This window comes from Macrosteles quadrilineatus, unplaced genomic scaffold, assembly GCF_028750875.1.
Source record: "Macrosteles quadrilineatus isolate MER2022 unplaced genomic scaffold, UCM_ALF_1.0 Scaffold_2__2_contigs__length_208266976, whole genome shotgun sequence".
Lineage (NCBI taxonomy): Eukaryota > Metazoa > Arthropoda > Insecta > Hemiptera > Cicadellidae > Macrosteles > Macrosteles quadrilineatus.
The window spans coordinates 68,374,569-68,391,042 of NW_026542595.1; the positions used below are offsets into that span (position 1 = coordinate 68,374,569).

Consider the following 16,474-nt stretch of genomic DNA (forward strand, 5'->3'; position numbering starts at 1 on the left):
TCGTGTTATTACAACAATAGTTCAAACCTAGTTCCTTATTGATAAAGTATTGTGAAAAGCAAGTATTAGATAACAACATATATTGTACTCTGTGTACTAACTCAACACTTTGATGAAGGGCTATTGATGAGGCTGCAACAGGTTACACAGCTTAAACAGGTTAAACAGTTTCTTTTAACTTTCGGATGTTTGTTATGTTAGTTATCCTTGATGTGACGTCCAGAATTTGGTCTTTGGTTTGTCTGGTCCAGATGAGCTGACCAGTACTCACAGGTCTCCTCAGCAGTCTCCTCTCTCTGGGATTTGGTTAACAATGTTGAAGCCATTGGTTGTCCCTTTGAAGAAAACTATCTCTCGACAAATCTATTTATTTTTCCCTTTGGGGACTCGTCTAACAATACTACATTGAATTATAATGGACTTGTTTACAAACACAACAAAACAATAATAAAGAATTGAAGACACATGTTTTTTACTACATTCTTCCTCCCTAATGTTAATGAACGTAGTCATTTAAATAATTAGGAGGTCTTCTGCTTCTGAAACTTCTTCTCGGATATGTGTTATGGTTCTCTCCTCTAGAAGCTTCTTGTCTAGGTTGTAAATTCTCGGCAGTAGTATTCATTTCATCTTCTTGGTTCTCTGTTGATGATGGACTAGGAAAGTATTCAGATTCAGGTTGAGAAGTGGGTAATAGAATATTTTCATCACTCTCAAAATCTGTTTGCTCTATGTCGGTTTGGTACTCACCAACCGGAGCAAGATGGCGTGTAGACACGGTAGTTTCTCTTCCGTCAGGCAACTTAACATGAGCATACTCGGCATTCCCGTGAAGAAGTTGGACCTCTTCAACAAGGGGCTCATACTTGGACGTACGATTGAATCTCTTCAAGTAGACAGGGCCGGAATTGAGAAGCCATGAAGGAGCTGAAACACCATTGTTCCCAGATCTACGTGGATGTAAGAACATACGCTCGTGAGGAGTTTGATTTGTGGCTGTGCAAAGTAATGATCTCACTGAGCTGAGGGCATCCTCTAAAACTGTCTCCCATTGGTTTATTTCTAAGTTAAGTGATTTCAACGCCAGTTCAATTGTTTTCCATAGAATGCCGTTATACCTTTCAACTTGCCCATTACCTGCTGGATTGTACGCAGTGGTTCTACTAGTTGAGATTCCAAGTGAGTTCAAGTAGCTTTTTAAGTCTTGGCTCATAAATGATGTTCCTCTGTCCGAATGTATGTAACTAGGAACCCCAAAAGTAGAAAATAATGTTTTTAGTTTCGACTTAACTGTTGACGATGACATGTCTGAACAAGGGAAAGCGAAAGGGAACCGTGAAAACTCGTCTACTATTACTAGTAAGTAACGGTTTCGACTTGATGAAGGCAGCGGGCCTTTGAAATCGATATTTAGCCGTTCAAATGCAGAAGTGGCTTTAATCAAAATCCCTTTGTGTTTGAAGAATCTAGGTTTCACAGCAGCACACACATTGCAGGAGTTTGTTATTCGTCTGATTTCATCAATCGAGTAGGGCAAGTTTTTACTTCGAACCCAGTGGTACAAACGTGTCACACCTGGATGACATAGATTCGCATGTAAATCAATCAACAGTTTTTCTTGATTTTGGATTGAAGAACATACTCTAGTCAGGGCATCTGCAGCCATATTATCTTTACCGGGTCTATATACAATATCATAATGAAAGCACGACAATTCCAGTTTCCACCTCATTATCTTTTCATTTTTCACTTTGCCATGACGGTTGTTATCGAACATAAAAGAAACCGACCTCTGGTCAGTAATCAGCTTGAAATGTTTACCAACCAAATAGTGACGCCATTTCCGCAGTGCTTCCACAATAGCTTGTGCTTCTTTTTCGACACTTGAATGTCTATGTTCTGCTGGAGAAAGTATCCTTGAGAAGAATGCGACTGGACGGTTTGATTGAGTCAAAGTAGCAGCAATGGTACTCTCAGATGCATCAGTTTCTACGATGAACTGTGCTTCAGGGTCAATGCAGCTTACTACAGATCTGATGATTTCACTTTTTATAGTTTCGAAAGACTGGAGCCCTGCTTTGGACAAAGGGAATGTAGTACGTGCAAGTGGAATCACTTTGGTAGCATAATCTGGTATAAGTGATGCATAATGTGAAAACATACCAAGGGTCCTCCTCAGTGATGCGGTGTCTCTGGGTGGAGGTAAATTTTTCAAAGGATCTAGTCGACTGGGGTCAGGCTTGATAGTTTTGTTTGATATATGATAGCCCAACAAGTTGATTGATCGCAGTGAAAATGAAGACTTCTCATTATTAATCGTTAGGTTGTATTTGGATGCAGCTTCGATAAACTTTTTTAAGTTTATATCGTGTTGTTCTTGTGTTTTTCCACAGATTGTGACATCATCAAGATAGGCGTAAGTGTCTTGTAACTGTTATGTTCGGATGACTTGGTCAATTACACGTTGGAATGCTGCCACCCCATTAGTGACCCCAAACGGGATACGCTTAAACTGGTAGAGTTGACCACAGGCCTCAAAAGCTGTGTAGTGCTTTTCTTCATTTCTTATCTTTACTTGGTGGTACGCACTTTTCAAGTCGATAGTACTGAAAAACTCATAATTTGCAACTTTGTTAACGATATCATCGATTCTAGGTAGTGGGTAAGCGTCCAGTAATGTAAAACGATTTATAGTCCTGGAGTAGTCAATGACCATTCTTTTTCTATGATTTTCAGTAGTAACTACTAATGCTTGAGCCCTCCATGGAGACTTACTAGGCTCTATAACATCGTCTTTAAGCAATTTACTTACTTCGTTTTCAATAAACTTTAAATCATCGGTGCTATGGCGATGATACTTGATAGCGATTGGCTTACATTCCGGTTTTAAATTAGAAAACAAAGATACCGGTTCTACAGTTGAGGCTGCCACGCTACATACGGTTAGTTGTGACTTGTTGCCACCAAAGACTACTTTAATACTTGCATGGTTTTTCAAAATATCATGTCCAACAATTATATCTGCACAAAGATCTGGTAACAATGAAAGATTAACTTGCTTGTAAAAGTGATCAAGAATGACAAGATTTACTTTGCACTGACCTGTTATGTCGGATGTGATTGATGTAGTAGCCATTGAGACAGTACCCCTACCTGGTTTTATAGGAATACCTAAATTAAGAGCAGTAGATTTGTTTATAAAACTTAGAGAGCTTCCCGTATCTATCAAAGCAGAGACAGATTTACCATTAACTAGGGCTTGTACTGTACTCTTTGTTAACCCACCGGGCGAAGCTGCTAGGTCAATAGAGTTCATTACTTCTTTAGATTTATCCAATTGCTTGGTTTGTTGTTTACCTGCCCTGCAGACCTTAGCAAAATGCCCCTGTTTACCACAGTTATGACAAATTGTATTTTTAGCTGGACATTTGACCCTAGGATGTCTTAGATTACCGCAAAAGAAACATTTTTCAGTCACAGCAGCTAGAGAACACTTTTCTAAACTGCTTGAAGTTGCATCAACATTCTGATTGCTCGCTTGAGTTTCTTGGGACGAAGTTGCATTTACTATAGATTGGAAAGATTGAAAAGCTAATGATTGCTCATGTGCAAGTTCTAGGGATCTGGCTTGACTATATGCCTGATCTAGTGTCAACGAAACATTTTCTAGTAAGCGCTGGCGAATTGCAGAAGATTTTATTCCAGCAATAAATGTGTCACGGATATAATCATCCCTATTCTTTTCAGCTGTGACAGCTTTAAACTGACAGTCCTTACTTAGTAATTTTAAAGCCTGGAGATATTGGTCAATAGTCTCCTCAGGTAGCTGCTGACGTGCAGATAGTTTATGTCTGGAATATACTTCATTTACAGGTTTTACATAGATACTTCTTAGCACAGATATAGCATCGTTATACGTACCGCTTTCACTTATGTACTCGTTGATTTCCGGAGTAATAAAGTTTATAAGTATTTTGAGTTTATCGGAGTCGGATGGTTGTGGTGTGATGCTGGTAACAAAATTCTGAAATGTTTTGTGCCAATGTGTCCAACCCTTACTTGCAGATGATGAGTTTGGATCTACACTAAACTTTTCTGGCTTTAGGATCGTATCCATTTCTCAATATCAAGTTATTAAAATTGTAATGAGAGTAAGAATGAATTAAAAAGAACTTGTATTACCTTTAGAAAGGTTTTTAATAACTTGAACAATACTACATTGAATTATAATGGACTTGTTTACAAACACAACAAAACAATAATAAAGAATTGAAGACACATGTTTTTTACTACATCACGGTTGTAAGTGGCCCTTTCGTAGCGCTGCCTCTTACCATTTACTCCTGGGCTTGGGTCAGTGAAATCGGAGGTAATTTCTGCTTTGGCTCTCGCTCTCTTGGTATCTCCAAGAGAAGCTAAAACAAGTTGTAGTACTATTACTCTATATTACTCTATTTTCTCTATTATTTAAACAATCAAAGTACAGTAACCTCGGTAATCCGGGTTCAAAGGGCAGCCGAATTAAGGAAATGGCCGGACCATTGAGAGACTATTACAATTTATAAGCTAGAGTTACTGTTAGTTAATTTGTGTCAGCCAACGATCCTGCAAAAAGTTAAGAGAAACCAAAAATCATCACAATAAACAATTGAAGTTAAGTAGTGATGGCCTTTTTGTGAGCTTTTTTAAGCGGATGAGCGCTCGTGTGAGTCAGTAGGCTAACTACTGAATGGAATTATCCAAACATAACATTAGTTGTTGTCATAATATGTTCTTTTATATATATCATGTTAGTTTTGTATCATTCGCCCAGACTGTACTCTTGTTGTTGTACTTGGACTGTACTGAGTTTGAATTGTACCGTTAGACCTAGATTGAGTGCTCGGTCACTTTTGAATAAACCTATGCCAACGTTAACATGTTTATCATTTAACGAACCTCGACCTGCGATCCATATCACATGGCGCAGCCGGTAAAATTTAATTATGTGAGTCTTAAAAGTATGTTTGAATTTAATACAGTTATTTTTTTATTATTGAGACAAGACGTTGAAGCTTTATAATCATGCCGAAAGCAGCAGAAGAGGAGAAAAAAACGTCCATCGTCGTGCAAAGTTCGACTACACCTTCAATACGCCCACCATCAGAATTGACATGGTCAGGTAATAAGTCAGAAAATTGGTCGTTTTTCAAACAAAAATTTAAAATCTACATGGTTGCTAGCAAAAGTGAAAAAGAGACTAGTGATTATCAAATCGCTCTTTTACTGTCAGTCATTGGTGATCGTGCTCTGAAAATCTACAACAATTTTCAGTATTCAACAGGAGAAGACAAGCACAAGTTAGAGACTGTAATATCTAAGTTTGATAATTATTTTATACCTACTAAAAACGTAACTTATGAACGTCATATTTTCTTTTTGCGTGAGCAAAACCTTGATGAAAATATAGACTCTTTTGTAACTGATCTTAGGGATTTGTCTAGCTCATGTGAATTTGGTCAGTTAACAGACAGTTTAATCAAAGACAAACTCATTTTGGGTATTAGAAATAGAACATTGAAAGACCGACTTTTGCAAACTAAAGACCTAGATTTAAATAAAGCTTTGGAAATATGTAGGGCTTCAGAAACTGCTAGCAAACAATTAGGAGATATTTGCTCAGACACTAGATCGGCAAGTATAGACGTGCACAAAATTGCAAGCAAGGATTGCAAGAAAGGGCAACATGTGACGTCACGATCAAACAGCTTCATACGCAATCGTAGCAGACCGACTTCAGCAGAACGGCTGCACTCGCAGACGACGCAGACTCATCTAAAAAAGGGCTTCATCAACAACAACAAACAGAAGTTTCAGTTTGTGTGTTCCCGTTGTGGTTACAATCATGCTTATGGTAAATGCCCTGCATTCGGTAAAAAATGTGCTAAGTGTGGTGTTTTGAATCATTTTGCTACTAAATGCAAAAATAAGAATGTAAATATGTGAATGTTATTAATGATTCCAGTGAAGATTATGATAATTTTTTTGTAGGGGAGATACATGTTGTCTCTAACAAAAATAAATATGGTAAGTGCCAGTGGCATTCAGATTTGTTGATCAATGATAAAAATGTTAGTTTTAAGCTTGATTCAGGTGCTGATATTTCCATATTAAGTAAGAAAGTTTTTGATGATCTTAACCTAAATGTACAACTTCAGCCAACCAAAGCTAGGCTAACCTCTTACACAGGTCAAGGCTTAGACACTGTAGGTAAATGCTCCCTTGATGTTAAACACAAAGATGAAGTACATAGTGTAGAGTTTTTTGTTGTAAATAGTAAATCGCCATGCATTTTGGGGTTGTACGATTGTGTCAAACTGAACCTCATAAAAAGGGTTGACAATGTAAAAGGTAATAAAGGCTCAAATGAAGGTCCTGAGTCTTCTCATTGTATTCTTGATGAATACCCAGACTTGATGTCTGGTGTTGGATGTATAAAAGGTGAACATGAAATTCAGTTAAAGGAAGGTGCTCTTCCAGTTATTCATGCATGTAGAAAAGTTCCACTTGCATTAAAACCTAAATTAAAAAAGAAACTAGACAATTTGGTCAAACATGAAATAATTGAGAAAGTAGTTAAGCCTACAGAATGGGTTCAATCGTTAGTCATAGTTGCTAAGAACAATGGAGATATGCGACTGTGCCTAGATCCGAAAGATCTTAACGCTGCAATAATGCGGCCTCATTTCCAAATTCCGTCTTTTGAAGAAATTTCCGCCAAAATGGCTGGAGCTAAGTTTTTCAGTACTCTTGACAGTAAAAATGGGTTTTGGCATGTGAAGTTAACCGCCAAGTCTTCGGATCTATGCACATTCAATACCCCCTTTGGTCGCTACAAATTTCTGAGGTTGCCATACGGTATATGCTCTGCTAGTGAGGTGTTCCAGCAAAAAATGAGACAAATCTTTGATGAATTTGAAGGGGTTGAGGTTTACGTTGATGATATTATTTTATGGGGTCGTACAAAAGCGGAACACGATGCGAGACTAAAGTTAGTGTTAGACAAAATGAGAGTTGAAAATATTAAGCTAAATAAAGAGAAATGTAAAATAGGCACAACAGAAATTAAGTATCTTGGGCATAAATTTACACAAAATGGCATTGACATTGATGAAAGTAAAATCAGAGCAATAACCTGTATGGAACCTCCAACAGACCGCAAGTCTTTCGAACGATTTTTAGGTCTTGTGACATATGTAAATAGGTACATACCTAACCTATCCGAGCACACAACACCTCTACGTTCTATTTTAAAAAAAGATTGTATCTTTAGTTGGCAACATGAACAACAAAAGGCTTTTGAAAAACTTAAATCATTGTTAACAAACAGACCTGTTTTACAGTTCTTTGATGTAAACAAGCCTATTGTACTGACTGTAGATAGCTCTCAAAATGGTTTAGGTAGTGCACTGCTACAAGACAATCTGCCTGTAGGCTATGCCAACAAAGCGTTAAATGAAACGCAGAGACGTTACTCCCAAATTGAAAAGGAACTCCTTAGCCGTGGTGTTTGGCTGCGAACGTTTTCATCAGTACATATTTGGATCAACCATCACTGTGGAAACGGACCATAAACCACTGGTAGCAATTTTCAAGAAGAATCTTGATTCGTGTCCCCCCAGGCTACAGCGGATGTTAATAAAATTGCAGCAGTATGACATTAATTTAGTGTATAAACGTGGCAAAGAACTTTTCATAGCGGATACTTTGTCCCGTTCTTTTGATGGCTCCGATACTAGTGAACTCAACTTGGACACTGATGACATAGAAGCTCATGTTAATTATGTAACTCAAAACCTGAATGTTGATCCTATTAACATGTCTAAGTTAAAAGAGTATACTTCTGATGATAGTGAACTTGTTACATTGCTTAAGTTTGTTAAAGGTAATGTGTGGCCTAACCACAAAAGTAAGCTTCCAGAATCTGTGCGACAATATTGGTCTGTTAAAGATGACTTAACCTATTGTAATGGTTTGTTGTTTAAGGGACCGTGCATAGTGATTCCGAGGGTAATCAGAAATGAAATGCTCAAAAGGTTACATTATCCACATCTAGGGGTAACCAAAACTCAGCTAAGGGCAAAAAATGTAATGTATTGGCCGCAAATGAACTCCCAAATCTCAGATGTTATATCAAAGTGTGAAACATGTATTTTGAATGCGAACAGCAATGTAAAGGAACCTCTGATGCCACACAAGGTACCAAAGCTACCTTGGGACAAGGTAGGCATTGATATTTTCTTTTTTGAAGATAACAAGTTTTTACTAGTTGTTGATTATCTTTCTAAATATGTTGAGGTTGTGATCTTGCAAAATATGACTAGTGTTTATGTTGTAAATAGTTTGAAATCTGTATTTAGCAGACATGGTATTCCTAGAGTTGTTATTTCTGGTTTTGATACTAGTTTTAACAGTAGGGAGTTTGAAAATTTCTCAAAGTGTTGGGAATTCAAACATGTACGCACAAGTCCTCATTATTCGCAATCAAATGGGATGGTAGAAAGAGCTGTTCAAAGTGTTAAAAATCTTGTTTTGTATTTGGCTCTCTTAGAATTAAGAAATACGCCAATCAGTTGTAATCTGCCTTCTCCAGCAGAAATTCTTTTCAGTAGGAAACTTAATGGTATTTTGATATGTCAAGAAAAAATGCTTAGGCCTAGAGTACAGAAAAATGTTAGAAAAAACTTAATTTTAAGACAGGACTCTCAAAAAAAGTATTATGATAGAGGTGCAAAGCCCTTAAGGCCTTTGCAGGTAAATGAACATGCCTTGATGAAATACAAAAACAAATGGGTAAAAGGTCAAATTGTTGGAAAGAGAGATGAGCCTAGGTCTTATATTGTACAAAGTGAACGTTCAGACAAGACTTATGTTAGAAACAGACGGGATCTCCGTCCATTCAATGTATCATGTAAGCCTTATTTTGTCAGTAGTAATGATGTACCTGGTGTTAACCCGAAATCGCCTGTAAAGACCAGATCCCCAATCAAGTCTCCTTCCCATAGCCTACGGCATAGCCAATCTCCTTTGAGACCAACTTTGTCTCCTGCCAAAGAAGTAACCTCTCCTGAAAGGCCTAACAGTCCTAGATATGTACACTTTCCCGCTGACCACAATCACTACACGACCCGTTCTGGCCGTATGATAAAACCTGTCGACAAAATGAATTTGTAGGCCCTAATGATTTATTGTATAGGTAGGCCTAACTTGAAGTGTTTTTATTTTTTATTGTAATATCCATGTTTATGTTTCTTTTATTGTACTTAGCCTAACGTGTCTATAATTCTTGTGGTAACTTTCAAACTCTGTATATTTTTTATGATAATTGTTGTTTCCAATAACCTTGTTTAGTTTTAATACTTTGAAATTTGCGCTCTATTGATTTCATTTAGGCTAGTAACTATGCCTTATTAAATTCATATTTTGATTATTAATTGTATCGTAAAATAATATTTTGGTTTTGTATTGTAAATTTATATTTGGTAATTTTATGACTATTGTAAATTCACTTTGATGATTATATTGCTGTTCAGATGTGTTAGGCTTAGTTTAATTTGTTATGAAAATCAAACTTAAATAAAAAATAAAAACTGTTGGTATGTAAAAGTAATGTTTAATTTTGAAAAAAAGATTGAATATTTTATAAAAAAAAAAAAGGAATTTTTTCTTTTTAAAAGAGGGAGATGTCATAGTATGTTCTTTTATATATATCATGTTAGTTTTGTATCATTCGCCCAGACTGTACTCTTGTTGTTGTACTTGGACTGTACTGAGTTTGAATTGTACCGTTAGACCTAGATTGAGTGCTCGGTCACTTTTGAATAAACCCATGCCAACGTTAACATGTTTATCATTTAACGAACCTCGACCTGCGATCCATATCACAGTTGTATCGGAAGAATACCCTACTACATTTTCCATGGGAATTTCGTTTTCTCTTAGAACATTTTTAAAGGCACAAAACCAAGTCATTCGCATTTGAACTTGGTGTTTCCTTCATGCTTAGAAATTTTGTTTTTACCAAGTTCTCATCATCATCAACATAAATCACGACAAAAGCACATTGCTTTACAGTACCTTTGTCGGTGGTTTCATTCATTATCAAACTACAATGGTTTCCTCGGAGGTGTAGCATTTGCGATAATTGTTTTTTGAACTCTGTACCCAACTATTGCTTAAAGATTGCGGTTGATTTTGTTTTGTAAACAGATAATCCCTTGGCAATTTTTGAATCAGGAAATATATCTGGAAACAGTTCAGATAGGTCATCAATTGTGGAGATCGGTAGGTTTTTGTCTGCTACAAAAGCTGCCAATTTTATTTCTGCTCTTTTTTGCTGGCTCGGTGTGCAGACTCGAATTGCATCAACAATGTTTTTTGAGCTCACTACAGCATTTGCAATCTGTAAATGCCTTTCGGACTTGGAGTGTCGTATTAGGACATTTTTGTGAGCTGTAATTTTGTAATTTTCGATTTGCAAATTTTACAAAAGGCTAACTCATTGCCTTGCAGGGTTTCACTTGACTTTTCAAGTCAGCCTTTGAATTCTTGAATTTCAAGCCAATTAAGTGAAAATTTATTAAAATATTTCTTTTTCTTGGTAGTACCTTTTGACCCAGCTGATTCTTTTATCAGCAGGAGTTGCTTCTTCTTGTTCAAATTCTGTAGGTTGCCTTTGTTGCTCTTCAGTGACTTCACTCGCCACCTTCTTCTTACTCGTATCTGGTTGGGATGGCCCAGGTTGAGGTTCATCTCCCTATAACATACAAACTAAGGATTACAAATTTTAAAAAGTAATATTATTTTTTCATAGGCCCTAAGCGTGGAAATAATTTAAACAATATTAGGTTAAATATAACATTGCCTGCGGGCGTCTCCACTTTGAATATAACTTAAACGCTCTATTTTAGATTTGATTTCAATGGAAGAGGGGCATATTGTAGGATTTTTTTATATGTTTCTTGTAGGCCAAAAATGATAAGTACGGTAGGTACCGTTTAGAATACGTACTGTTTGTGAAAAACATAGGTACAATAGACCCAACAATGAACCCTCAATAGCAAGTCGCCCATGATAGGAAGTATAATTTTCAAATACCCTACATTTTGTAAAAGTTAAACTTTAACTTCATTTATTTAGGCAATCTATTCTTCTAATATTGTATTGCAAACTTCGACAAGAAAACCTTGATAGATTGATAAGAGGTCTTTATAACCGGGGGAGATTTATCATAGGCTAGCGTAGTTCTTACCTTCCCTTTCCTCACAACAAATCTCTCCATTACGTTTTCTGTTGTAGGCCTAGATATTTTCCTGATGTGACATGCTTGAGAATTCAAAATCAATCTTTAACCTGAAACAACACAAAATAGGTTAAACTCACTCTTTTTCTTAAGTAGGCTAAGCTTGCAATTTAACTGTTGTAATGTAACTTACACTTTATGACTGTCAATGTTTAACTTTGACTTTTTATAAACATACAATTCGAGAAGAAAAATACTGTAAAAAATAATATTCTAATAAAGGTAACTTTGGAGGCATCTAGCCTATTTTTCTGTCTGCAGTAGCCTGTGACAGTGACGGAGACAGCCATCAAGAAACCAAATATTTATTAGATGGGTAGGTCTAGGCCTAGCTCAAATCTTAAAGACACAGGAACCTATTAACAACAACAAAAGGTTACCAATGCCAATATTTTAAGTGAGGCTTCTCTCAGAGCTCAGATCAAGATGACAGGAAAAACAAACAAATTTAATAACTAACTGAAATGAAATGAAACAATCGCCAAAATAATAGTGTTACATTTTGCATCTTCTTCTATTCAGTCTCCTCCTCTTTGTCTTCACTCCGCTTCTGTTTTTTTGTTTACAGTTTACACTACATTTTACGTTTACAGTCAGTTCCTGTCTAGTCTAGTGGATAATTTCAAGTTCAGCTCATTGTTCCTTACCGTCCTTGCATTATATTCCAGTCCGACCAGTCCAGTCTATTCCGTTCCTCTTATCCTTGTCATCATTTAATATTGCTGATCAGCTGATCAGTTCAAATTCGACGACATGGTTGATAAAAAAATATTTTTTTTTAAGTTTAAGGGTTCTGGCGTAGACAAACCAAGTACTGTATCGTAATTAACGTTAAAAAGGCATAAACAAACATTTACATAGTCAGCGTGGTGAAATCCCCGGAAAATCCCCGGAACTGACACAATCCCCGGAATTTTACCCGGAAATTCTCCGATTACCCGGATTCCGGGGAATTCTCCGGAAATCGGCAACGCTGAATACCGCCCACATCGGCAATTTTTGGCAGCCCTTACGGGAGCTTATAGTCTTTCATACTGGCAACTGACGTCGTGTAGGAAATATGACCACAAACTCGGGTTAACATAATTTATACAGTGTTTCCTCATCGAGGGGAATTCCCCTTTTTTAGGGGAAATGAGGCTGAAAAGGAAAGGACCTAAAAAGAGGAAAACAAAGGGAAATATTAAATTTATAACACAGTATTTTTAGTTAATTATTTTTAATTAGTTACATATATAACTTTATCATTATCATCATCTTCTTCATTGATGCCTGCTGGACGTTGGGATCGTTTTGCAACGTCAACCGGAAGATTTTTGAAGTAACCATGATGACGTCCTGGGATAAACTGTAGAAGAGAAAGCATGTCATTCTTCTTTGCAACAGTAATCGCTCTTCGATTAAGATAGAGGGGTTCTTGTTTTACTTCGAAAAGTGATTTCAACTTGAGTCCTTTTTCAAAAGGTTTACTTCTTTCAAACCTTATCCATCGAATCTTCAACCAGTTGACAATTTCACCATCAGTAGCCTTTTTCCGATTAAAGCTTTTGTGCTTAAAAATTCATCTCTACTCATGGGAGGTACTTCAAAGTGAGGCTCTTTACGCTTGGAAGTTTTGATACCTCAACCACAGTGATGTAAAAGGTAGGGGTGAATCATTGGTTATGAGGATTTTTGGTGGTGAACTTTGGTCTTGGATGGAGGTTGTGGATGAAAATGTCAATTTAATCAAGGCTGCTTCGTCCTTCAATCTTTCCTGTAAATCAATTACAAGATCATCCAGTGATTTTGTTAAAACATATAGTTACCCCTAAAAATTGGCTACTTAAATCTGTTGTGGGCCTAAAAATTTAATAAATTTAAATGCCCCAAAAGATCCAACTCAATTTCATTTGTTTATTACCTTTAAGGATTTATTGTATAGAATGCTGTCTAATCGATTTCAATTGAATTCAGGGATCGTTATCATTCCACCAAGAGTTCTGCATCGGGACAGAGCTACATAGGACAATCCTGTTTGGAATTCGGTATTACCCAAATTAACGCCTGTAAAAACAAGTTAGGCGAGTTTTCTAATTATTAGATTGGTATGATATTTCAAATAAACACTATTAAAAGTTGTTCTCAAAAGTTGGTTTGGTCTAAATATAGTTAAAAAAGGTCATTTAATTTAACAATTACTATTATTCTATTAAATATTAATTAATAAATTACTATTAAAAGATGGTCCCCTTTCATCCTTGTTAGATCATATGCTTCAAAATGACTATTCATTGTTAAAATGGGCTACGTATCGGCTGAAAAAGGTTTGTTAAGGAAACACATTAATGTAGCCTATCAAGTATATTGATGATAGCATACCTTGTCATATGTTTGGACTTGAGATAAATGGTCAGTGGTGGGCCAAGCCAAACTCAGATGAATCTGCTTTCTTTTGCACTGTTTTTTCTCATTTGTCCAGGTACAATATACATAGATACAATTTGTCTTTATTTAATGGGAGTAACGGGAAACCAGCCCGCTCCAGGGTTAATCCTTTGTAATGATCAAATTGTACAAGGACAACAACTGGCAAATGGCTTGGTGATGTCTAGTCTTCTTTGTAGACATAGCCTGCAACAGTTCCAAGAGAACCATTTCCCAGTCCAGCTTCAATCCACAAATTTGACACTATGGGCCAAGTAGAGAACATGTTGAAGGCCACTTGCGTCCTCTGCTGATCCCTGCTTTGCCGTGTCGTTATTATGACTGTCTGGCAGTTTAGCAATTGTGCGATGTAGTCCCAGCAATCTTTCTTAAGTGTGCTGTTTTGCTAAAGTCTTAATCGTCTTAAGCAAAAATAAAAACTAATAGGAACATGAATCTTATACCTAATAACACATGTCAGTCTTTAGGTTGTCTTGAAGAGTGGTTGTCCTCTAGAACTCCAGAGCAAAGTCCTCTTCTAATTCCATCTCCAGGACGTCCTCCTCAGGAATTGCTCCAGGCGGGCTGAAAGTGCTGGTCACCGGATCAATCCTTTGTACTGGCTCTTGGACCTTCATTTCATCTAGGATGCGAATCCCCTCCCGGTCGCTAGAGTCTTTGGTTGGGGATCATTTTGCTGGTATGTTGCAAGGATGCAGGACATACTTCCGGGCGACGATAGGGTCCCAGCACCTTCTCCATTTCTAAGAGCCTCTTCTTGGTTTGGACATCGGCGTACTGAGTGATGTCTGCCTCCTCAGATAGCTGCTCGCACCGTCTACCGAGCATCTCTCGCTGCTTCTGGGCCTCCAGGAGATTCGCCAGTTTTGTTCTAGGCTTGATGCTTGAAGCAAGCTGTACTCGTCTTGGGTCGTCTAGTTTGAGCTTGGCCAGCCACTTTCAGAAGGCTTCGTGGTGACGCTTTCCTCCTTTCTTCGGGATGTTAAAGTTAGGTGCTGCCATCATCTGTTTTGTACATTCAACATAAGATTAGTGTTGTGTTTATGATAATACATGTCATAAAATATTTTTATGATTATTTTTTTATTTGGCTTTTATTGTTATTGTTAATGTATTTTATTATTATTTTGTTACTACCCTCATCCTCCTTTGTATCTTTTCTAGGTTTTATTTTTTTCAAATATTTCTTTAGACTTTCCGTGTGATATGGACCCTTTGTATTTAAACCTTTCAAGTCACTAAAAATATTTTGATGGATTTTGTATGGACCTGAAAAAATTTGGCAAAGGCTCTTTGTTTCACCTAATATTGCTTTAGATATCGGTGCAGCTTTTATCAAAACCTTCTCTCTAACTTCAAATTCTGTTATCTTGTGATGTGTATTCAATTTTCTAGCTCGGTTTTCTTTCCTCCTTTCGGCTCTAGTTTTTGCTAACTCTAGCTTAACTACCCGATTCTGGTCATCTTCTCTATTCAAACCTAAGACATTGCTCCAAAATCTAACGTTCCTTTTATTTAGATGCAGTTCGTTTGGGGCGAAACCTGTAGTTTCGTTTCGTACTTCATTCTCAAAAAAACTCATTAATTATGCTGATGTACTCAGGCCAAGTATTTTGATTATTGTGACAATAACTTCTTAAGCATCGCTTAAGAGGGGCATGTTTCGATAAACTGTAAACCGATGTGATTAAGACTCGTTAACCATATCGCTGTATGTATTGCCATAGGTTGAGTAGTTACACAATAAATATCGATTGATTATTAGATGTGGCTAATATTTTCCACACCTGATATATTTCCTTTTACCAGGTAAAATTTAAGGTTACTATAAGGGTCGAACCTTCTCTGTGGTTTATCCGAGTCAAATATAATTTATTTTGTATTGTGGTGTGACGGGTAGTACCAAAAATTATTTTCTAAATTTTTGGATTATATTTCAAAAGTATAAGGTCACAATTCGAATCGTGGCAGTAGGAATATTTTACTAATTAATAACGTTTACTACTACGTTATAACCCCATTACAAAGCTGGCGCCCGAACAAGGACTTTAAATTGAAGAATAAACAATAAAATAACACTCTCTGTAAATGTGTCGCCATGCGAGGTAATTACCCCACACAGAACACAACATACAGCTTAATAAAGTACACACTTCGTTAGTCATTAGAATACCACTAATATTCAATCGCAATTCTCTGAAAATAAAATCATACTTTATCCTCCCTTAACCTACAGAACAACAAAATGTTAGCCTACACTCCGAAAAAAAAATATTACTAGCTTTTCACTTTACAAAAACATAACCAAAATGATTCATTACTTCAAATGAATAGGACCTTTTTATAATCGAACCGACGAGACAGCTGCCTCCGCTCGATTATATGGTGTAAAATTCTAAACGGATTAAGAGCCTCGAGGTGAGAGACATTTACCTCTAACCGAGGGCTAATGACTAAATTGGTGCTAATTTTGAAAAAGAAAAACAAGACAAATACCAATCACACAAATAAATCGATTCTGAATCCTAACAGACAGGCAGAAATTGGATTCTTATCCAATTTGGAGGCTGTCTAGCCCGACGGTCATCTCAGCTGCCCTGTCACACATGTACACTCGGTAACTTAACTCAGATTTATTTTTCCACTTGGCGGTACGATACTGACTGCCTCGGTCACTTCATCGAGACGTCCGTGTAATATAAGAAC

The 16,474-nt window shown here is 36.8% G+C and overlaps 1 protein-coding gene across 1 annotated transcript; it reads right to left on the reverse strand.

The window, feature by feature from the left end:
* Positions 1-496: 496 nt before the first annotated feature.
* LOC128984380 (uncharacterized) lies at positions 497-4,117 on the reverse strand. The gene is made up of 3 exons (XM_054403696.1): positions 3,922-4,117; positions 2,942-3,033; positions 497-2,431 (listed from the first exon to the last, which is right to left on the reverse strand). Exons 1-3 carry the CDS (start codon positions 4,115-4,117, stop codon positions 497-499), a joined length of 2,223 nt encoding a protein of 740 aa, XP_054259671.1.
* Positions 4,118-16,474: the final 12,357 nt, after the last annotated feature.

Excerpts from the sequence above, each read along its gene's own strand:
- LOC128984380 (XM_054403696.1), bottom strand. The coding sequence starts at position 4,117 with ATGGATACGATCCTAAAGCCAGAAAAGTTTAGTGTAGATCCAAACTCA. Across the intron at positions 3,034-3,921 it reads CGAGTACATAAGTGAAAGCG|ATCTTTGTGCAGATATAATT; the intron begins GTACGTATAACG and ends CATTGTTACCAG. Across the intron at positions 2,432-2,941 it reads GCAACAAGTCACAACTAACC|TTACAAGACACTTACGCCTA; the intron begins GTATGTAGCGTG and ends CGAACATAACAG.